The 25,479-nt window shown below is 42.3% G+C and overlaps 1 protein-coding gene across 4 annotated transcripts in view; it reads right to left on the bottom strand.

The window, feature by feature from the left end:
- Positions 1–25,479, bottom strand: part of GRAMD2A (GRAM domain containing 2A) — a 503,088-nt gene that overhangs the window by 40,523 nt on the left and 437,086 nt on the right. For 3 of the 4 annotated variants that reach the window (XM_085643959.1, XM_085643957.1, XM_085643960.1), the window contains exon 10: positions 16,287–16,358. The exons of the other annotated variant lie outside the window; for it this stretch is intronic. In XM_085643959.1, coding sequence (XP_085500085.1) covers positions 16,287–16,358 — 72 coding nt within the window. The remainder of the gene's footprint in view (positions 1–16,286; positions 16,359–25,479) is intronic. 4 annotated transcript variants of the gene reach the window in all.

Raw genomic sequence — 25,479 nt, 5'->3', positions numbered from 1 at the left:
ACATTCACCCCAGTACAGAGATCTGGGCCTAAATCCATTGTTTTTTTGCTCACCATGCCATTCCAGTTTGAACCCAGCCATATGCAAATCAGTCTTGACCCTGTGCCTCATGGGAACAGTCCAGACCGAACTGCCAAGCTGATTTGACTGATTTGCATATGGCCATGTCTGAACTGGGGTGGCGTGGTGAGCAAAATAACGATGCATTAAACCCAGATCTGTGACTGGGGGTGAATGTTTTGCCAATGTGCAACATTCCGTCCATCATCTTGTGTGTTTTGCTGTTCGCCCTATGTGGGAAGGGTATGCCCAGACGTGGGTCACGTGCTCACTACGCCACTGGAGTCAAGCTATCCTGGCTGAAGAGGGGTGAAACCCCGAAACCGGTCCTAGGATGCTTGATTCCGGTCCAGGGAAGACATGGCTTGGCAGTTCGGGCTGGACTGTTCCCATGAGGCACAGGGTCAAGACTGATTTGCATATGACCATGTCTGAACTGGGGTGGCGTGGTGAGCAAAATAACGATGGATTAAACCCAAAGCTGTGACTGGGGGTGAATGTTTTGCCAATGTGCAACATTCCGTCCATCATCTTGTGTGTTTTGCAAGACTCTTGCAGGAGCACATGGTGGGCCTGGAAGCAGACATTAATATAGATCGACTTACTCAGGAGATCAGAGACCTGCAGCTGGGCGAGGCATCCTGCCCCAATGGTCTACCACTGGAGCTGTATCAATATCCTGCAAATGTTTACATAGGCCTGTGCATAGGACCAGCTCCCATACAACCTGTGCCACTGCACGATACTGATAATAACTAGGGAAGTTAAGCAGCCTGATGACCGTGCCATTTACACTCCTATATATGTGCTTAAAGTAGAGAGTAAGATTTTGTTGAAGGTAGAGGCAACGCGGTTTAGCAGAGTGGTCACTTTCCAAGTACACCGGGACCAATTGAGTTTTATGCCCAATAGAAGTACTTCACTTAATTTGCTGTGCCTGTATGGCTGAATGGAATGCTCGAAAGGAGTGTTGGACCATTACTGGACATGGCAAAGGACTTCAACACCCTTTAATGGCCGTATATGTTTGAGTTCTTGGTGAGGATGCGATTTGGGCACTGATACAGACAATGGGTCAAACTATTGTACTAGATACCACTGGCAAGATTGAGGATCAATGGCATTTTGATCAAACCGCTCCAGCTGGTGCCCCCATCTCCCATGATATTTGTGCTGACATGTTGGATCCAGGAGGATACCCTGGTGAGGGGACTGCGGTGGGATGGTACTTGGGATGATACTTGGGATGAGAGTATCTCGATATATGTGGATGAAGTGCTTCAATATTTGGCACAGCGAAGCTGACCATTGACAAACTTCTACAGATTTCACGACCTTTGGTAAATATTCTGGATAAAGGATAAACTGGGGGAAGTCCCTGTGGTTCCCTCTGACTGGGTGATCCATGCATCAATTATACAAGGGCATACTGGTTGTTTCTTTGTAGGTCTTTCATTACCTGAAAAGCAGAGGAGTTTCTCAGACTGATCATGTACACTTTATTAGAAATATTTAAGGGATGATGTTAGATATTTGCGGTCCCTTCCACTGACCCTGCTGGGTTCAGAAACTATGTTCAAGATAGTAGTCTTACTCTAGTTACTCTTTTCTTCAAAAACCTAGAAGCAGACCTTTTGCTTCTACTCTGGAATGGGACGCCATTGCTTATTGCAGTCCATAAACTAACAAGTAACAACTAACAAGAGTATATCTGAGCGGAATTTAGCTCTCGGATATAAGAAAATAGTAATCCTTGGCTCAAATGGTGGTGGTCAATGAATGGGAGTTCTTTCCACAGGAGAAGCTGACTCACAGGGTTGACCGGCACCCAATAGGATCAAGGGGCTACCCTGCAGGGACAAGATGGCTGGGGGACGCCTACCCATAGGGTATAAGTCCTCAAAGTCTGGAAAGAGGCAAACAGGTATTCGGGCTGAGTCCTGCTGGATGAAACACCACTGGGAAAGCAATGCATTGACGGAGGTGGGAAAACTGAAGGGCTCCTGAAAGGTGACCAAATTGGAATCAGTAGGTTAGGGAACCTCTGGAAAGAGTACCAAATTGCAGACTTGCAAAACTACCAGTATATTCAAATCAGACGTGCTTGTGTTCAATCTAGCTGTGGGCTCAACCATAGATGATTAGTCCCTGATGGAGGACAGGGTCTTCTCTAAACCTCTCCCCAAAAAGCCATCTCCATGATTTACAGGAAAATAATTAATAATTCCTCTAATATCGTAAAAAAAACTGAGAAGCGACATAGAGCGAGAGTTAGGCAAACTCGAGGATGCCAAATAGGTAGAGACTCTCAGATATCCTAGGGAAATGGTCATTAGAGCAGGATTCCAAATCAAACAGCAGCCGATATAAAATATTCATAATATGCAAAAGACACACCCCTGAGAATGGGGAGGGTAGACTCTGTTAGAGACAAAGAGGATGCATTCAGAGGAGCAGTTTCATGCACATACTACTGCCTTGTCCCCTGGTGGATTGTTTCTGGAAATGGGTGTCAGAGTGCTTGGGGCGAGATCTTGGTTCAGAAATAAAATAAGAAGCAAAATTATGACTTCTCTGTATAAGGGGAGATGAAAGCCAGTGGAGACATGCCAGAATTCTCTGCAATTTCGAAATATTTAGAAATATCTCCAAACGGCGGCTCACCCAATCTTGCTGTCTCTGATAAACACGAATATGCAATGATATGGTGGTATGAAATGCTTATTTGAGAATGTTAATAAAAAGATTATTTTAAAAATTATTTGTGAACACCAGTATATGTGTGAAATCATAAATCGATCACCATGAACCATCACACTTAAGCATTAAGTAGCTGTGGCAGGAGATGAAGGGCCTTTTTGAGAGTTTGAAGGAAGGAATACTCTATCAAAATGTGGTGAATACTCGTCCACCATATTACAAGTACCATAGGCTATAATGCCCTTGTAATACAGTGAATGGGATATCCACTACTTTATGATGTCCATAAAACTCTAAATAAGGCCCGTTCTGTAGAATATCATGCAGTTTTGATTGCCCTCTTAACCCAGATTACACAGACCAATTCAAGGCCCAGCAGACAAACCCTCTCCTCAATAAATTCCCAGTCATCATCCTATGCCTGTCTTCTATGATCCCTTATTACCTATTTATTAACTAGCATCATGATAGTCTTCCCCTGCCAAATATATGTAAAGGGAACGTAACATACCCCATGAGCATGTAGTTAGTTGAAACTATGGGGTCGATTACGATGGCTTGCTTGGCAAAAGAGACCGCCCGCAATAGGTGCGGCGGTCCCGCAATACCAATTACGATGCGCCCGCCACATATGCAAGCAGCACCTGCCGCAATGTATAAAATACAAGTTGTGTAATTGAATGTACAACGTGACAGGCACCCTGCGGTGCCTGCCACCTTGTACATGCAAATGCAGGGGGGTACCATACGTACCCCCCACGTGCAGCCCCCCACCACCCCCGGGGGCCGCAACGGGCACCCAAAGGCATTCTCCGCCTGTCTTTCTGCGGCGGGATCACCGCCGAAAAAGACAGGCATCGTAATGCCCACGGCAGTGCCTGCACGGCACCGCTGCCATTACCCCATTGTACTGTGTCCCGCAAGGCGGGCGGAAAAGGACCGCCTTGCGGGACCACAGCGGACGGTCTTTCCGTCTGCCGCGGTACCATTCCCACTCATACCGCCATTCTAATTTGGCGGTGGGAATATTCAGGTTGATGGCGGGCGGATCACCACCATCGGGCCGGCGGTCCTCACCGCCGGGCCGGCGATCCGCCCACCATCGTAATTGGCCCCTATGTTTTGTAAATGTCCACCAAGTTGTTAAGTAGACTAAGGCCTTCATTTGAAGTTACTCGTCACATATACTGATATGCTGTCCATCATATTACAAGTGCCAAAGGATATAATGCATTTGTAGTATGGCGGGTGGGATATCCGTCAGTTTTATGATGGAGTAACCCATCCACCAAACTCATCAGGCCCTAAGTCTTCTTTCCGTCATCTCACACTCGAGGATGGGTTTTTCCAGTAGGCCAGAGCTAAACTCCTATGGCCACATACCTAGGCATCACCATGCCGAACAAAATTCAGTACTTCCAGAGTAGTGGAGAGGGTAGTAGAGGGCTTTCAATCATGGGAAACAGTTCTGAGAATACATCAAAGCAATCTGAATTTACAAAAGCACATAACCACACACTCAGCCCGATTCACAAACTGCATGTTGTAGTACTTAAAGTAGCAGTACCGTAGTGCTATTTACTTACTACAAAAATAGAATTCACAAACCTATGAGTGGAAACTGTCTACCCCTACCTCTTCTATATTTTCTATGGGAAGGTCTCCCCACATGTAAGTTTACGACTTATGGGTCGATTACGATGTTGTTTGGAAAAGCACCGAACGGCATTTGATTCGTCCGAATCTGATTGGGACACAATTTCTGAACAACCAAATACGATGGCTGGAAAGCATTCGGATTGTCTGACTCGGTTCCGAAAGGCAGAGTGCATGGTTTCCCCAACCACCCCTTTTGTCAATGAGCCTGTGTTTTCGTTCGGAACACAGGCTCCCATTAAAGTCAATGCGAGTCCGACCGAACGATGCCCGGTAGCACCGTAATCGTTCGATCGGACATGCAGAACCCGATTCGGTTGGAAACGATTCTGAAATCGATTCGGTCGGAAGAGTTTCCGGACAACATTGTAATCGCCCCTTTAGTGGTACATATGGGACTGACAAGGGAGAGAGTGGTGGGAAAATTGTATATATCTACTACCAAATCAGAGGGACAAGTGAGTACGCAGGAAAATAAAAAAAATAACATAAATGTTACTTTTTATTTTATATATATATTCACTTAAAAAACCATAGGTTTCACTCATGTTATAGTTAGGTGGATATTTCACTCGTAAAAAACCAATGAAATTCCCCCGTTATAGTTAGTTCAGATAACTATAACTCGCTGCTCATGACGTCACATATTACATCACTCATGACATGGTCAGTGGCATCACTCATGACATCACTGATGACATCATCCTTGTGATAGAGTGGCGGTCGCGCGAGTTATAGTTATCTGAACTAACTATAACGGGGGAATTTCATTGGTTTTTTACGAGTGAAATATCCACCTAACTATAACATGAGTGAAACCTATGCTTTTTTAAGTGAATTTGCAAGGTTTTTTAAATGCTAATTCCTAACTATAACGTGTGTGAAACCTATGGTTTTTTCAGTGAATTTGTACGTTTTTTTAAATGCTAATTTATTTATGTATTTTTTTATATATTTATTTTACAATAAACTACGTATTAAAATTATTATTATATTTTTTTTGGTTTTCACCGTGCGCGCACAGTGTGCGCACCCCCGCGATTTAAAAAAAAAAAAATAATAATATTTTCTGCCTTCGGGGTCCTTCAGGGACCCCCTGACAAAGGCTAGGGGTTCAGGAACTCTCTACCCTGCCCCCTTTTCACGTTCGCCACCTTCCTTTTTCACTCTCTGAAAACAAACAAAATGGCGGCCGGCACTTCCTGATTTCGACCGATTCGAACATTGACTAACATGTAACCACCAATCAGAATTACGCTCGCGCACGTTAGGGTGCCCGCACGGTGCGCGCGCGTATAGATATTGATATGCTTTTAAATGCTATTTTCTCAGGAAATACTGAGTAGATTTACACCAGACCTGCAAAAGGCACTTCCTTGACCTTATGGCTACCTCTCTGCCAAATTTCAAGTAATTCTGATCAGCCGTTCGGGCTGTAGCTGCGTCTAAAGGTCCTATGGAAAAATGCATGGGGAAAACGCGTTTTGGGACCCCCCTTTTTTCTCAGCCCCCGCTTGACGAATCACCCCGAGACTTTCAGGGTAGGAGCTGAACGGAGCGCCCCATTAGTTTTGAAAATTTCGCGAGGATTCTTCAACCGGCGCCAGAGTTATTCAAAATAGAATTTTGAGATTTCCTATGGAAACACGGTCCTAACTATAACTATCTACTGGCGACCGCCAGTAGATTATATATATATATATATATATATATATATATATATATATATATATATATATATAACATACTGGCGATCGCCAGTAGGTAGCTATAGTTAGGACCTATTTTCCATAGGAAAAATCCGCAACATTCTATTCCCAATAAGTCTGGCGCCGGTTGACGAATCCTCGCGAAATTTTCCAAACCTTTGACCAGCTCCGCTGCCCTCCTATCCTGAAAGTTTCATGGTGATTCGTCAAGCAGGGGCAGAGAAAAAAGGGGGGCCCCAAAACGCATTTTCCCCATGCAATTTCCCATAGGATCTGTTGTCGCAGCTACAGCCCGAACCGATGAACGTAATGACACCAAATTTGGCAAAGAGGTAGTCCTCAGTTCAGACTCGTGCCTTTTGCATAAATGGTGTGAATCCGTTCAGTAGTTCCTGAGAAAATTAAGAGTTAAAAGTACATAAATATCTATTGCCGGGGAGGATCCGCGGACCCTACCCGCACCATGAGTGCACCCTCCCCGAACCGAGCACGCACCCTCCCGATCGCACGCTGAATGCTAATTGGCTGTCGAGTGTCTCTTTACATTCGAAACCAGGAACTGTTGGTGGCCATTTTCTGCCTCGGTAGAAGCGAGGCTGAAGAAGCAAGGGGAATAAGTGTATAAAACATATAAAGGGGGCAGAGTGGAAATACTCTGACCCTCTAGAGGTGCTTAGGGGGTCCCAGAAGAACCCCCTGGGGCCCCCTTTTTTTTTAAACGGTGAAATGCGCGCACGGTGCGCGCATCCTATCGCGTTGGGTGCGCGGATCCACAGATTTTTTTTTTTAAAAAGACAAGAAGTCATTGGTTGTATGACTACTTTGTACACTGAAAGGTAGGGTGTATATTTCTGTTTTTTAAAGGTATGATTATTATTGGTTAACAAAAACAGATTGTAAGGAACATTATATATGATTAGCTGATATGTTGAAAAGTGAAGCACACTTCCTCTCTTGTGTAGGAACATTGTGTGCTGAACTTCTGACCTGTGTGCTCAGTGCAGTGTTCCATGACCCGTTTCTATGGTAACAGGCAGAAGGCAGATTGGGGGAAGGGTTGAAATGTATTTCAGTTGGAAAGGGTTGAAATGTTTACCCAATAGAAATGTGTGTTTGCTTTTGAGTTTATGTGTGAAGGATTGTGATTTGATGTTTACATGTATATGTGTGGAAAATGAAAGGGGAACTTTTCCATTCTTTGTTTTTGCTGAGAGGTGTACAGTGCAGAGATTCTGTAAAAGAAAATATGGTGAGTGACTGATATACTTTTTAATCTACAAAACAACTTGAAAGGTGAGTTATTTAATTGTGAGGGGATGTATGTAGACTATTTACATTTTAATCAGTCTAATGTATTTCTCCTGCTAAAGTGTAGGTGTACTTTTTTTCTCTACAATCTTATTGACAGTGTGTGTGCATGTAGAAACCATTCTGTGATAAGCATTTGTGTTTTTCATGTGTTTGCAGACAGATAACTGTCCTGTTTTTATATTTTGGTAGAATTAGAAACCAGTCATTGTTTATGAATTTGTGAAATGAGTTATGCTATGTTTCTATTCTAAAATGTAGTACTTCTTCTAGATGAAGAAATGTGTTTTGGTATAGTGCAAGGGATAGTGTTGTTTGTCTAGAATCACACAGTGAGTATGTGTGCATTTGGGAACCACTGTGAGAGAAGCATTTGGTAACATCGCGTATTTGCTGACAGATAACTGTTTTAACCTGTCATGTTGTGAAGTTTTAGTAGCATTAGAAGACAGTTATGGCTTATGCTTTGATTAAATGAGTCAGGCTTTGACAGAAAAGTGCAGTCCTGAAATATGTAGATTGTGTGCAGTTCCTTTACCACTTGCACTGTAGTGAATGAGTTTTGGTAAACTCCTAGGCATAGTGGTGCTTGTCTAGAATCACACTGTGAGTTAGTGTGTATTTGGGATCACTGTGAGAGGAGCATTTGGTGACATCATGTATTTGCTGACAGATAACTGTTTTAAAACCTGTCATGTTGTGAAGTTTTAGTAGCATTAGAATCCAGTCTTGGCTTATGCGTTGATTAAATGAGTCATGCTTTGACACTGATGTGCTGTACTTAAATATGTAGATTGTGTGCAGTACCATTAACTCTTCTAGATTAGTGAATGAGTTTTGGTAATCTCCTAGGATAGTGTTGCTTGTCTAAAATCACACTGTGAGTCTGTGCATTTGGGTAAGGATTGTGAGAGAAGCATTTGGTAACATCGTGTATTTGCTGACAGATAACTGTTTTAAAACCGGTCATGTTGTCAAGTTTTAGTAGCATTAGAAGCCAGTCTTTGCTTATGCTTTGATTAAATGAGTCAGGCTTTGACACAAAAGTGCAGTCCTGAAATATGAAGATTGTGTGCAGTTCTCTTACCACTTCCACAGTAGTGAATGATTTTTGGTAAACTCCTAGGTATAGTGGTTGTTGTCTAGAATTACACTGTGAGTCTGTGTGCATTTGGGAACCACTGTGAGAGAAGCATTTGGTAAAATCGTGTATTTTTTAGCAGATAACTCTTTTAAAACCTGTCATGTTGTCAAGTTTTAGTAGCATTAGAAGCTAGTCTTTGCTTATGCATTGATAAAATGAGTCAGGGTTTGACACTAAGGTGCAGTACCATGTACTATTCTCTTCACTGTGGCAGAACTGAAAATTTAAAGGTTTTACCCAAGCACTGTCCTAGAAGTAGTCTGATGATTTAGTCAGTTTCTAAGTACCAAATAGACTGCTTCAAATGGCTATGCAGTATGCATGTAGTGTTCTAACATACTATACACCTGTCTTTTACACCTTCAATTCCCTAGTCAGTATCCATACACTTCCAGGAAACACCCTGTCACTCCCTTTGCAGTCCTCTAGTGACCCATTCAACAACATGTACTAATCCATTCACTGTGCCAAAACCCAAACACTTATAAATTCACCAAGACACTCTCTTTCCAGTACTCTAATGATTCAGTCACTGCCTAAGTATTCATGCACTGAGCCAGGCCTTAGCACATGGACTTCTTCAAACCCCTATCCACTATGCATGCAGTCCTCTAACCACCTACACACTTGTCTTTCACACCTTCAATTCCCCAGTCAGTATCCATATACTTCCAGCAAACACCATGTCACTCCCCTTGCACTCCTCTAGTGACCTTATTAAGCATCATGTACTAATCCATTCACTGCGCGAAAACCCAAACCCTAATAAATTCACCCAGGCACTCTCCTTGCAGTACTCTAATCATTCAGTCAGTACCCAAGTACTCATCCAGTGACCCAGGCCTTAGTATATGGACTGCTTCAAACCCCTATCCACTATGCATGCAGTCCTCTAACCATCTACACAATTGTCTTTCACACCTTCAATTCCCTAGTCAGTATCCATACACTTCCAGGAAACACCCTGTCACTCCCTTTGCAGTCCTCTAGTGACCCATTCAGCATCATGTACTAATCCATTCACTGTTCGAAAACTCAAACACTTATAAATTCACCTAGATACTATCTTTGCAGTACTCTAATCATTCAGTCAGTGCCTAAGTATTCATGCACTGAGCCAGGCCTTAGCACATGGACTGCTTCAAACCCCTATCCACTATGCATGCAGTCTTCTAACCACCTAGACACTTGTCTTTCACACTTTCAATTTCCTAGTCAGTATCCGTACAGTCCAGCAAACATCTTGTCACTGCCTTTGCACTCCTCTAGTGACCCATTCAGTACCAAGTACTAATCCATTCCCTGTGCGAAAAGCCTAGCATTTATAAATTCACCTAGGCACTCTCCTTGCTGTACTCTAATCATTCAGTCAGTACCCAAGTAGTCATGCAGTGAGCCAGGCCTTAGTACATGGACTGTTTTAAATGCCTATGCAGTATGGATGCAGTCATCTAATCATCTACACAGTTGTGTTTCACACCTTCAATTCCCTAGTTAGTATTCATACACTTCTAGCAAACACCCTGTCACTCACCCAGTGTGTCTCCTTATAGTACTGTAATCATTTAGTCAGTTAGCATGTAGAGTTTTAGTGAGGTAGGCTTTAGGGCATGAACTGCTTCAAAGTAGTATGCACTATGCATGTAGTGTTTTAACCATCGTCACACTTGTGGTTCAGGGCTATAGTTTCGTAGTCAGTATTTATATAAAATGTGTTTGTACAGTAATGGAATAGTATAATTTTGAAAGTTATTTATATACATTTATTTGTGATTCTTTTTTACAGATACAGAACAGGAGTGTTTCTCATCTGTTTGCACTCTTCTCGTGCAAGATTGTTTGGATGAAGGGTCCTTAGGTGTTTCATCATACTTGCTGTGCCGCATGAGTATTTTTTGTTAGGATCCCCTCATAACAGAACTCTTTTGAAAATCTTGTGCATGAGAAAGGTGGTATTGGTCTTTGTTTGCCCCTCGAGAGAAGTAGAACATTTCCACATCACTGAAGGAAAACGTTGTGGGCGTGGTGCATCCTGCAAAAATTCATCTTTAGATTTGGTGAATATTTTAAAGCGACATCATTTACAGTTTTTGTAAGTTAAAGTTAAAAAAAATTGTTAGCTGTGTGCATTTTATATATCTGTGATTTGTATTTTGAGAATGGCATGTTGTTTTTTTTTTAACAATCTTTGAGATTGTGTTTTTTTTGCCCGCTGTTAAGTGATGAGTACGATTGAAATCACTATTTTTAGTGAAATTTAATATATTCTGAGAACCGCAAAAAAGGCAAAAAAATTACTTTGTGTAAATTATGCTGTGCTGTAAAAAATGTATTATTACATGTTATAATTTTTTTTCCTTTTCTTTCACAGATCCAAATTTAAAAAAAAGCAATTTAAATGAATTTATATTTGAATGAAAAACAGAAAAAAATGTATACCATTTTTTATTCCTATTACTGTGAAGGTAAGTTTAACTAAGTCTCAATATGCAGAATGAAGAGGCCTGCAAGAAGCTACAAAGTTGAAACACGTTTCTAAAAACACTCTGTTTATGTAGTTTTGAAATCTGACCATAATCAGATATCATGTGACCTGCAAAAAAAGAGATTTGAGGGGTTCATAATATTTTCCATTTTAGCATTGAAGGACCGCAATAATTTCAATCATTCTTCTTTGAACATCTTTGCAGACAAAACTCTGTGCTTACCTTCTATCATTCGCAAGGAAATTTAAAAACGGAAATATGTTACTTTTTGTAACATAGTTATTGTTGAGAAGTGTGGCTCAATGATTAGAGAGGCAGACCCTGATGCAGAGGCCTAGCCCGGGACCAGGGTTCAAATCCCCGCCTCGGCGGGCCTTGGGCTCAAAAATTCCACTGACCTGATTCTCGCCTCGGTGCCTATTCCAATCATGGAGTCCCACTCTGCAACTCTGGGCAATAGCTTGCTTAATCTCCACAACGGCCCCCACAACGCAAAGGATGCCTGGCCTCCACCTTGGGGGTGCCCAGGAGTGGACGCCTCACAGGGAAAGCCAGGATGGGTTCCACAGCGGTATTCGTACAAGCACCTTGAGACCCTTGCGGGTGAGTAGTCCGCTATACAAGTATCAAATGTACATTTAAATTGTGCAAGACACTCTTTCATATTTACCAAGAGAGGAAAAGGCACTCTGTGCACTTTTTATACTCCATAACCTCATCATGCAGGCCACTTTGTGTTGAAAGGGTGTTCTATAAGTGTTGTTGTGCATGATTGCACTTAATACTCATAGAACAAGACACATGTCTAGATTTATCATAAATCATTAATCTCGATATGTGTGTGAATGCTGCATCATTCTAAAATTGGTGTAGGAAAGCACAACAAGGAGAATTGTTTTAATTTTTCCATATCTTCAATGCATGCTGAAATGTTCAGCAAACATTGAAGGAGAAAAATGCATTTTCTCATTGTTTTTGTGCAGGAAGGTGTGTCTTCCTGTAGAAAAACAAACATCACATGACACAGATATCCTTGCACTCGGGTGCAAGGGTGCCTGTGTCACCACATGGCTGCAGTTTAAAGAGCCGTGCAGAGAGAAGCATAGATTTGCAACATATTTATGTACATATGTTGCATCCCTGTGCTTCGGAAGTACTACAGCACACTGCAGTTAAAGAGGTTACTGTGTGATGCTGCAGCACTTCCTCATAGTTCTGCACTTATACATTCACCATACGCTACTAATGCATTCATTCAGTCAATTACATACTACACATACATTCATCTAAACTAACACTAACAAAGAAATGTAGCTCTTTTTTTAAACCAGGAAAGTTAGTTCTACAAGAACTTTTTTTTTTCTTCTTTCTTCTTTTATAATTTTTTTTGGGTTTTCTGAACAATTTTTAAATTTTTGGGGTTTTTCTGCAAAAAAACAAAACAAAAAACAAAACAGGAGAAACCAAACAATGAACTTCAGGGAACAATAAAAAAAAAGAAAAAAAAGAACTAGCAAATGTGACTTTCTTGCCAGCGGCAGATCAGATCGATCGACTGCTCACCATAGCACAAAGTCTTATTGCACTTATTGCAGAGCACTTTTAAAAATTGAAATTGAGGACGGATGTCCAAGGTTTGGGCTGATGGATGCATTCTTGATGTGCTCGGCTGCGATGAGGTGGATGGCGCAGGAGCAGGAGTGTTTCTCATCCGTCGGCACTCTTCTTGTGCAAGATTGTTCGGATGAAGGGTCCTCATGTGCTTCATCATACTTGCCGTGTCGCGACAGGACTCTTTTGCAAATCTTGCACGTGACCAAGGTGGCATTGGTCTTATTCTGCCCCTCGGGAAAAGTAAAAAATTTCCACACCACTGAAGAAAAACGTTTTTTGGGTGGTGCCTCTGGCAAAAATTCATCCTCAGAAGTATGAGGGGATGCAGGTGATGCCTGCTGCCCTGAAGCCATTTTTGGTTGAAAAAAGTTAGATCTAAGTGTAAACTTAGTCTAAAAAATCTTCTTCTCTCCAAAGAGATGGTGCTCTAAAGAAGGTCAAAGAAGAATGATTGAAATGGGTGGGGTCTTTCAATAGTTAGAAGAGGAAGTGTAATGAGCCAATCAAATCTCTTTTTTTGCAGGTCACATGGGATCCGCGCACCCTGCGCGTACGCAGCACGCACCCAGCGCGCATCCGCGAAATTGAATAAAAAAAATTATAGGATTAGATGTAAAAACATTTTATTTTTAAGACTAGTTTAGAGTTTGTCTTCAATTAATATTCACATGAAATACATACATATGTTTTTTTAAATGTTAAATACTTCGCGTGATCCGCGCACCTACCGCGTCATAGACGCAGATGACGTATCGCGGAAGCGCGTAAACGTCGCGTTACCTACATCGAACGTGTCGCGTATAGGCTGGGAGTCGCGTACCGGTCGCATTGCGATCGCGCACTAAATACATACCCAACGCATACGATGCGCGGATGCTATCGCGTAGGGATCGAGAACGGTGCGCATAGGGTGCGCGGATCCAAAAACATTGAAAAAATATATATAAAATACAGTTTTGAACATATAGTTAAAAAAATATTTTGAAAAATATAAAAAAATATGTTTGAAAAACCCATTAAGTTCAAATAATATTTTTTAATTTTTAAAAGAATTAATTGAAAAAATAAGTTAAAAAAATGGTGATAAAAAAGTATTTAAAAAAAAGATAATTAATGAAATTGACACACTGAATTTGAAAAATATAGAAATCCAATCAAAATCATTAAACATGATATCTTCAGAGATAAGTTATAGATAGGAATTAGCATTTAAAAAACCTTTGAAATTCACTGAAAAAACCATAGGTTTCGTGCACGTTATAGTTAGAAATTGGCATTTAAAAAACCTTTGAAATTCACTGAAAAAAACAAATGTTTCAGGGGCGTTATAGTTAGGAATTGGCATATAAAAAACCTTAGAAATTCACTGAAAAAACCATAGGTTTCAGGGGCGTTATAGTTAGCTGGACTTTTTACTCGTACAAAACCCTAGAAATTCCCCTGTTATAGTTAGTTCAGCTAACTATAACTCGCGCCCCCGCAATGCACTGCTGATGACGTCACATATTACATCACTCATGACATGGTCAGTGACATCACTGATGACATCACTGATGACATCTCAAATGACATCACTGATGACATCATCCAGTGAATGTGTGTTTTTCTTAAAAGTTTAAATATGTTTTATATATTTATAGTGAAAGGCCTATGGAAGAATGAGTGGGTGTATAAGTGTGTGAATGGGTGATTTTCTAGGTGCGTAACTGACTCTATAAGTGAGTCATTAAATGTATCTTACTGCAGACTAGTGACTAAACTGTGTGAATGTCTGTATGTGTCTGTGTGTTGGTGTATAAGTGGCTGCATGGTTTTGTGAATAGCTATATGAGTGTCTATAGGGGTTATTGATTGGTTGTCTGAGTATCTGTATGGGTGCCTGAGTGTTTGTGTGGGTACGGTGTGTGTGACTCTGTGCATAGATGTGTGAGTGGGTGATTCTATGGTGCATGGTTTTAAGAGTGCAGCTGTGATGGACTGTATGGTTGGGTGAGTATGCATGAGTGTGTTAGTGATTGAATTTATATCTCAGTTGTACATGTGTCAGTAACTACATATGTGAAACACAGTGTATATGTGTGTTAGAGTATATAACTATCTATATGTGAGAGTGTGTGATTGAGGGAGTGCCTGTATGGATGTGTTTGTGCTTGTATTAGTAATTGTATAAGAGTGTCAGAATTTATTAGTATTTTTATGAGTAAGTGAACTTGAGTGTGTTTAACTGCATAGGTGAGTAAATTGGACTGTGTTTAATTATTTGCACAACTGACTAGGTGTGTCAGTACCTCAATGGATGATTAGCGGTGTGTGAGTGTCTATATAGGTGTATAAATGCATATGATAGTCTTGTACGGAGTGATTGTAAGTATGGGTGACTGTACAGGTCAGTGAGTGGAGGTGTATGTAGACCAAAGAGTCAATGAGTGGGTATGTAGTTATTGGTATTGGAGTATCCATGGTTTTCAAAATGGCCCTCTGAACTTTTGAGTTGGTGTATCAAGGGTTATATTAGGGTGTGAGAAGATGCACTAATTTATCACATGGATGACGTCATCAGTGATGTCATCAGTGATGTCATTTGAGATGTCATCAGTGATGTCATCAGTGATGTCACTGACCATGTCATGAGTGATGTAATATGTGACGTCATCAGCAGTGCATTGCGGGGGCGCGAGTTATAGTTAGCTGAACTAACTATAACAGGGGAATTTTTAGGGTTTTGTACGAGTGAAAAGTCCAGCTAACTATAACGCCCCTGAAACCTATGTTTTTTTCAGTGAATTTCTAAGGTTTTTTAAATGCCAATTCCTAACTATAACGCCCCTGAAACCTTTGGTTTTTTCAGTGAATTTCAAAGGTTTTTTAAATGCCAATTCCTAACTATAACGTGCCTGAAACCTATGGTTTTTTCAGTGAATATATATATATATATGTATATATATATATATATACATAGTTTAATATTAAAAAACGATATATAATTATTAAACAAATATATTTTAAATATAATGAACCTAATTTACAAATATAATTAAACATTTGAACTTTTGTTAAAAAATTAAAAAAATGTAAATCAATAACAGACATAACTTTGAACAAAATGTAATATATATATATATATTAAATATAAATACAAATGTTACAGTGGAAGGCATTTTTAAAATTATTCTTTAAGAAGAATTATCTATAAATATATTTAAATGAATTAACTATGTATTTAATACACATTTACTTTAATGAGTTACTTAGCTGCAAAGTGTTATTTTATTAGCTCTATATTAATCATACATATTTAATACTATTTACATTTTATTTTATTTTACAATATTTTTAATTGTTTTATTTTAAAGAATAATAAGCTTTAATAATGTTCTGTATAGTTTTTGACAGGGAGAGCTCCATGTACATGTGAAAAGCTACTAGCAGTAACTTTACACTCCTAAATTTACTCCTATGTATCCCACCCAAGTTTCAAGAGATGGAAATACTTAAGTCTACACTCCAGTTTAAACCTACACTTGGAAATGGTGAATAGCAATAAATTGTAGATTTATACCTGGCTAAAGTAGCAAACATACACGATTAAATCTGCACGTTTATATTTACCTTTATGAATTTGGCCCAGTGTTCGCAAAGTCTGCCTCCGAGCTCCCACATCTCTTGCATGCCGTGTCCATCCTAGTTATATATGACAAAATCGTGTACAGAAATACAGTTTGACAAAAATATTGTGTTTTAAACATTGTTGTTCCATTAGGTATATATTTTATTATTAACTATAGTGATAGTTTTGTAAACAATTTTAAGGACACAGAAGGTTATGCAGACAACATTCCTTCTACAATATTTAGGTACCACAATCTCATAGCCAAATGACCTAATGCTCACTGTTGAACTGGAAAGTCTGAGAAAGAACTTGAAAAAGAGTAGTCTGTGTCTGCTAGTCAATTATATTTCCTTTGTGTACAAAAACAATCCATTGGTCATCAGTTATTTGAGTGCTCAAATCCACTTCCAGTGCACATTTCGACCTTGAGCCACCAACAGTTAGTAGCAAACAGTAAAATGATACAAGGAATGCTTGAATTATGCCCAGTTACTGGCAATCCTGTAGATTGTTTTCTTGACCCCTTTAACATTCCAGACCGAGACCTGCCACATACGAATCAGTTTTGGAATTAGTCAGCAATTTGTAGTTCCATTGTGGTGTTGCAAATATAAGACACCAATGTATTTTGTCAGGATTAGTGGTAAGCTGTCTATAACTGCCAGGATTCTCTCACCAAGACACAGATATCATCTGTCTTGTTTCATCAAGACACCTGGAGAGCTGATAATGAATAGGTAATCTATGTTTGTGACACTATAAGTGGTTGATTGTCTTCAGGATTCATGTAAAGGGTTATAGCCTCTCTATACATGTGCTTATGCTATTGTCAGTTGTCGATTATTTATATGGTTTATGTAACCGGTATGGACTCGCTATATCCATGTCTGATAACTGAGGGTCATGTTCGCGCTTTATAAAATGCTCAAATAAATAAATATGTGCCTCTAGGACTTGGGGTTCCCAGGCTAAAGTGAGGTAGCAAGATCTGAACACCCCTGAAAGAACAAATATATGCTTAATGTTGTAACTCCTTCCATAATTTTAAACTGTAGAAATGGCAGAAATCTGCTCTACAGGGCATCCACCATCCGAGACAGCCCAAACCTAGTCAACTACAATTTTGCCTTGGGCTCTAAAGTTGGTGGTATTATTGGATTATCTTTCAGTGGAACAGTGGGGAGTGTATTGACAAATTATATCTGTGCCAAGAGGTTACGAGAGATTGCAAAAATTTAGATGATTAGTGTGTGATCCTTGTGCAGTCAGTCAGCATATTAATTAATGTCATGTTCAGGGAGTGGTTAAACATCCTCATTGTCTAGACTACTGTGCTGTTTCCGCACTTGTTGTCAAATGCAAAAGGTGGGTGCGAGATTGTAAAATTCAGGGCTGGGCCATGGATGTTAAAGTTGGTCTTTTTCTACATGTGCCTAATGGATGCCATGAGTTTCAGGAAAGATGATGATCTGGCCAGAGAATGCTAGCTTAGGGTCCCTATCCAAGATGGAGCTGAGTATTTTAATGTGATATCAATATCTGTATGAATTGCCTGCAAGGAGTGATTCCAAGTGATGCATTTCTTTATTTTTTGTTTCCTTTGCTTCCTTGCTCCTATTTTTGTCCCTAATTGTTGTCGCTGCCTGACTTAGATGTCTGCTGAACAACAAATGAAGGAGCTCTGTGGGACATGGTAACAAGGGACCGGAATCCACGTTTATGAGTTAATTTCAGGACATGGCTGCAGAACCAAACGTACAGACTTGGCTTTGCTTGAGTTCACCTATTAGTTAACAAGTTTACAGGGAAGAATGCTCAGAATCAGATACATTAAACCTGACTGTGCATATCTGCTCGGGTTCGTGCTGGTGGTGGGCTACATTGGAAACCGATGGCAAGCAACCAGCACTGAGGGAGGCAGGTTGAGGCTCTTGCACAGGGGAAAAATAGAGGGCTCCCAGCCCATGTAATTGCTTCTGACAGTACTGGCTTTTCTGACACTTGTTATGTGGGCTTCTAATGGGTTTTCTCCATCATCTTGCCCATTGCTTCTCCTAGTTTTCGAGTCTTCGAGGTCTCTCTTCCCAGATCATGTTTTTGCACATCGGTTATTGCAGCATGACTTGATGCTATTGTAACACAAGAGCAAACAATCTACACTCTCTTCGATGGTTTGGTGTTTGAATTACTCTCCCTTGAATCATGGTTATATTTTTTCTCATACTCTGCTGTATTTTCCTGTCCACGCCACTCCCAGTCCCCGGACTGAGACCACTCTGGAACCACTGCGATGCCTCCTGATCAATGCCAGATGCTTCTGAAAAAAAATTCCGAACTCTGGGACACCCTCCGCCGCCCCGCCACCGCATTGCCATCATCGACAAAGAATCAATCCGCTGCTCCACCACCAAAGACGATACCACACCAATCATGGAACAACTTAACTTCCAACTCCACACTGATGACAAAACAACCATCAAATGCACCCTCGCCTACAAACCCCCAGGACCAGGCACCGGCCTCTGCAACGCCATCACAGACTTCATCACCCCACTCATCATTGGTTCCTAGCACTACAACTTCCTCTGAGACCTCAACTTCCACCTGGACGACCACACAGACACTAACTCTACCATCCTCCTGGAATAAATGGACAACATCGGCCTCACCCAGTTGGTTACAGACCCCACACACAGAGCAGGACACACATTGGACCCTGTTTTCATGTCCAGCAAAAGAGTCAAAAACAACCAAGCCACAGAACTCACCTGGACCAACAACTCTATCATCCACTTCACCATCAAAGGATCATCTCGCACCACCGCCAACCCTGCTCCGACCCCCTTCTGCAGCTAAAGCAATGTGACACAGACCCAATGGAGGGACGCCTTCAACATCACCCAGCCCGGCGCCACCACCAACCTGGAACAAACAGTCGAGAACTTCACCATCTGGATCATCAACTCCCCCTTCAAACCAGCTAAAACCTGTAGATCCACCAAACAAGCCAGCAGGTACACAGAGGAACTCAGCAGAATGACAAGCAGCTGCAAAGAACTGGGGAGAAGATGATGTAGCAGCGGAGACGATACAGACCGAGCCACCTTCAAGAAAGCCCTCAATAAATACCCCCGATGACACAAAGACGTGAAAAAGGACACCCTTGCAGACCTCATCGAGGCAAGCGCCAACTGCACCAAGGAAGTCCTTACCATCGTCAGAGAGTTCTCCTGCCCAACAGCCCCCAAGAACATGATTCCTCCTTCACAGGAACTCTGCAACGCTCTAGCGAATCACTTCCACAACCAGATATCCACCAACTACAGGAACTTCAAGCCCCAACCCACCCACTGCCTCGGCCTCCTCACTCTAAGGGAAACATCCCCCGACCAACATCTCACGACATGGGTACAGCTCACCGCACCGGACACCACAGCCATCATGAAATCCACCCACTGGGGAGCACCCACCGCCTCTTCAAACTAGGAAGCAACGAGATCAGCCACCAACTCACCACCATCATCAATGCATCCATCGCCACAGCTGCCTTTCCCGATGCATGGAAACACGAAGCCGTCAGACCCATCTTCAAGAAACCCTCTGCAAACCCCATTGAACTACAGAACTATGGACCCCATCCCGCGGCTCCCATTTCCCATCAAAGTTCTGGAGAAGGCATCCACCTACAGCTCACCGAACATATGGGGAGAAACATCCCGCTTGACGCCTCCCAATCCAGCTCCTGCGCTAACCACAGCACCAAGACTGTCCTGATCCCCGCCACGGATGACATCCACATGCTACTCGATAGAGGAGAATCAGCAGCCCAGATCCTTGTCGAACGCTCCGCAGCTGTTGACACCGTATCCCACAACACACTCATCAAGAGACTGCACCAGATCCGGATCAAGGGAGATGAACTCAGATGGATCGCTTCATTCTTCACTGGACGTACGCAGAGAATACGCCTTTCTCCCTTCTCCTCGGAACCCACGAGCACCATCTGCGGAGTCCCTCAAGGTTCATCTCTCAGCCCCACCCTCTTCAACACCTACAAGACGCCTCTAGTCCACATCATCAGAACCCACGATATCAACATCATATCCTACGCCGACAACACCAAGCTTATCCTCTCACACTCAGCAGACCCCACCACCAACATGACCAACTTCCACAACTGCTGTAGAATTTCACATCCTGGATGAAGGGCAACTGTTTGAAGCTCAACATAGAGTGAAGTGCTGATCTTTGGCAACCACGCCTCTCTCTGGAACGACACCTGGTGGACTGCTGAACTCAGACCCACCCCCACACCAAAAGACCACGCCCGCAACCTCAGTATCACCCTGGACAGTAAACTCACCATGAAAGGACAGATCAACATAATCTCCTCTGCCTGCTTCCACACTCACTGCATGCTCCAAAGAATCTTCAAATGGCTCCTCATAAGAATGAGAAAAACAGTCACACAAGCCCTGATCACCAGCCAGGTGGACTACGGCAAAGCACCGTTTGCAGGAACCACCACCGAACTAATGAGAAGGCTCTAGACTATACAGAACTTAGCAGCCAGACTGATCCTCAACCTACCCAAACGGATCCACTTCACCCAACACCTGAGGAACATCCTCTGGCTTCAAGTACAGAAAAGATCCCAATTCAAGCTACTAACAAACGCCTAAGGACCTACACGACCAAGGACCAGCATTCATTAAGCATCGCCTGAATTTCCACCAACCATCCTGAAACCTTCACTCCTCCTCCCTCGCTCTCACACAGACACAGTGCATCCGCCACAGCCAGAGCGGAGGCTGCTCATTTTCCCACTTTGCTGCCAAGTCAAGGAACACCCTCCCTCTCCACCTAAAAACATCGTCCTCGCTGACGGACTTCAGCAAGAGACGCAGGACCTGGCTTTTCGACTAAGCGCAGCAACCCAGTGCCTGGATATCCTCACAGGTGATTAGCCTTGCTCCACAAGTACTGATTGATTGATTGGCTGTTCAGTGAAAGGTCCGTATCTCTTATTTTGAAAACACTTTATTATCAGCATATGCGGAAAATGTGGGTTTTGCTGGTCTGTCTCGCACACATTGCAGGCAGCCTGAGATCCCTGCGAATGCCTGTTTTGAAGGAAACCTTTCTATGAGCAGTTGGCCTTTTGAATGCTATCTCCCTGCGTTTGAGATTGTCTAGCATAAATACATGTGCGTTTGGAGTTTGAATCACTTCCATTTCCAATCTTGCATCTTTTCACAGCTCGAGCTGTTGCAGACCCGACCCCCTTTCCTCCCTTTGTTTATTGTTGGTATGATATATCTGAATGGCTGCAGGCAATGCTTGGACCTTGAGCATGGTGTAAACAATCAAATCCCATTATCTCCAGCTCTAGAACTAGTTTTGGGTTGTTGTCTTTTTATTGTCCTGCTTTGGCCCACACCCCCTTCCCTGACACAGCCTTTGTGTGTAGTATGGGGGTGTTGGGGCTGGCTCTAGGTGGGAGTGCCCCCAACAGGGGTACAAGGAGGTGTGAAATCTCTGCACTTCAACCTTCCTCACACAGCACTTAGAGACGGACAAAAGAACAGGCCTGGACAAAAAACATCCTCTCAATGAACTGCGGAGGCTGTGGCACCACACTCATCTTTGCCACAATGGCATAAAGAAACTTGAGCCCCCCCTCCCGCAAGATATGCTGATGGGGCCCCCACCAAGACTCCCTACTCCAATAAATCCAGTAAATTTATATACTTGTGGGATGAATTATAGTCTAGATATGGGATTGTCCACAGTGAAACCAGCAGACCTAACTTCTATATTATATTTGTATTTTGTTTTCAGGTACAGAAAACAGAAAGGTAAATATTTTACTGAAAAACGATCAAAAATCCAATGTAAAACACCTTACATCTTTAACCGCAACATACCACTTGAATATAAATTAATTCTTTAACTAGCATAGAATCTACAAAACAAAAATGTTTGGATTCCCAGTCGCCGCGATTCACAAAGTCAAAATGATGTGCTTGTCCCCTTCTTCACAGGCCCAAAGACAATGATTTGGTATCACAGACTCCCTTGTCATACACAAGAGACTAATTTTAGTTTGGAAACTAAAATTGCAATGCTGCTGAACATTCCTGTTACTCCAGTATGAAAACACAAACGTACTTTGTGGAAACGATTAAGGAAAAGATTTTCATGCTCTATATGTATACAAGAAATCATCCATTAGACCCCACACAGTGACGTCGCATTTTTCCATTTCAGGTGTGAATAGTCTACAATGGGAAAAGCAAAATAACAAAAACCAGGTTGCAAAAAAGATACATCTGAGAGATATCTTCTTTGCAATACTACACATTTAAATGGATATTTAAATATTGAATTCACTGAATCTTTTTATGTAACACAAAGGCAATCTGCTTTGTAGACTACTATGGTTAAAAGAAAATATACGATGTGCTTGGAAATATATAAGCAAAGCTGGTCACTTTCATTTTTCAATGTTGTGCTTTTGCTGGCATTTATTTTTTAATTAGTGTTAAACTATATGCATGGCATGGGCCTTTTAACTTTTGCCTGATTCCTTATTCGAAGCATGCTCGAGAGAAACAAAAACTCTGGGATTCTATCCAGATACTTTAATAGAACCATTTTGAAATCACTAGCAATGACTGCCATTTAATGTCCTGGCTGGTATTTTTTTCCCTTATCAATACATATCTTTAACAGTTGATGTAAGAAGAACACACTTTAAAATGTATTTTCAGCTACCCTAGTAGCCCCTGACTGATAACATAAGTAAATAAAGACGTAAAAGCGATGTTAAGGTGAATACAGATTATTCCATATCAAGTTCTACTTAAGAATCATGTGCAGGCCTTCGCAGAGTCTTAAAACATGAAGAGAGAGAGAGAGCTGGCATTTTTCTCTGGTATAGATGGAAACCCTACCTCTGCTCCAGTCAGTTCTGTGCTACCTCTGCCCCAAAAGACCAACAGTGCTCTGTCGAGGATGCTCTCTCTCAGGTGGCCCCGCTCACTCATGTTAGATGCCTGGCAGACTGGGACTGAAGAGGAACAAATACGTTCTTTTGTTTCTTTTCAGTCCTGGGTCAGACCTGTGTCGGCTCAGAGCAGGCGGAACACTGCAGCTGCTTTAGAGAGACATGCTGCACAGACTTGCTGATGGGGCCCCCTTCATGTAGAGAAAACTGGGGGCCACCTGCATGTCTGGGGTGTCCGCTACGCCCCTGCCCTGCCATCTACCAGGAGAGGTGCTTGGGAGGGACTGGTTCACAGCCCCTTACTAGCAGGGTTCTTTTGGGGCTATTTCTGAAGGTGGCCCTGTTTTGACCCCTCCCACATCAGGATCTGGGTCACCACCTTCAAGTACACAGGCAATACATTTCTATTGTCTGTGAAGTCTCTTCTTTCTCCTCATCTTGTGCCACGCTAAACCAGGGGAATCCACATGGATCCCCCTTAACCCCTTCTGTGCCCATGACGAGCTGGACTCGTCATGGGCCGCGGTTGCGCTGTGCCCATGACGAGTCCAGCTCGTCATGAACCCCGCCCGCTAATGAAAGGGCCGGCACAGGGCGGGGAAAGGGCGGGGCACTCAAGGGGTTAATCCTGTGAGCCAATCTTCAAGGCTGACCATCAAAAGACATTTGCTTTAGCACATGCAGAATCTCCTTTCAATGGCTGCATTATTTACCCCTTATATTTTTCCTGTTAAACCGATCCCAAGGTTTCTGCTTCTTTCAAATGCTGTGTAAATCTTGAAATTTCCCAGTATATACATTCAGTCTTTACTTTACACTTTCAACCTGAGCTGATCTTACTAAAGTGGTGGTCTAGTAGTATTTGAGCATTGGACATATTGCTCATCAAAATCTATTAATGATGGACGGAGCACTGAAACTTTTCAGACCCTCATCCCAGTCACAGATCTGGGTGGAATCCATCATCGTTCTTTAGCTCACTTTGCCACCACAGTTCAGACCCAGCTATATGCAAATCAGTCTTGACCCTGTGCCTCATGGGAACAGTCCAGCCTGAACTGCCAAGCCAGGTCTTCCCTGGACCGGAAACAAGCATCCTGATACCGGTTTGGGGGTAACACCCCTCATCAGCCAGGCTAGCTTGAATCCAGTGGCAAAGTGAGCAAGGGACCCACGTCGGGTCATACCCTGCCAACTTAGGGTGAACAAAGCAAACACAAGGAGATGATGGATGGAGCACTGAAACTTTTCAGACACTCACTCCCAGTCACAGATCTGGGTTGAATTCATCATCGTTCTTAAGCTCTCTTCACCACCCTATTTCAGACCCAGCCATCTAATATAGTGACTGCCAAAAATATCTGAGCAAGCACTATATCACATGAAAATAATGTTGTTTCTTTCGACGGTGTTGCATCCTCAGATTGCATGCTATGTGAAAAAGAATTCTCTATATTAGATCACGGACGCAAGGTGTGTCAGGGGATATCAGGGGGAGGGAACCTTCCTGCATATCTTATGGGAATGTCCTGAGATTGCAAGTTATTGGCACGGGGTCGCAGAGGTCATGTCCAGGGTGGTGGGTGTGACAGTCTCCCTTGACGCTAAGTGGTTAATATTGATGATGACAACAGACGCTGACTGGTCCAGATACCAGGGCCTTTGGCTGGGTCTTGCGGCAAGGCTGGATAAAAGAAACATTGCCAGAAAGTGGGGGGCGTCTCTGCCTCCGATGCTGGAGGAGTGGAAGCAGGACCTCGACTGGTGCCAACGCGCAGAAGAAATTATATACAAAAGTAGGGGGGCTGCTAAGAAATGGGGGAAAATCTGGGCGCCTTGGCTGAAATATAGAGGATGGACTTGAGATCCTGACTCATGCTGAGGGTGTTGTCTGCCACCTATTCTTCAGTGAATTGTATCACTTCTGCAAAATGGTGTCTGCCTGTCGTGTAACCCTGATTATGTATACTGTGTCTGCAATTTTCGTGAGCTTTGTTGATAAAAAGATTTTTTTAAAAAGAGAAAAAAAAAAGAATCCTCTATATTCCTAAAACCCTGCATGGAAACCGACCTCGATTTAAATTTCTGATAGTCACCTACACCTTTTCCTTCAATGACATTTTGCTACTTCACATCCCTGCACTCCTTTCTCTGAACAGTCTACTCTGTCACATGTGTATCTG

This window comes from Triturus cristatus, chromosome 3_1, assembly GCF_964204655.1.
Source record: "Triturus cristatus chromosome 3_1, aTriCri1.1, whole genome shotgun sequence".
NCBI lineage: Eukaryota > Metazoa > Chordata > Amphibia > Caudata > Salamandridae > Triturus > Triturus cristatus.
The sequence above is the reverse complement of the archived record's forward strand: the minus strand, read 5'-3'. Positions and strand labels throughout refer to the sequence as shown.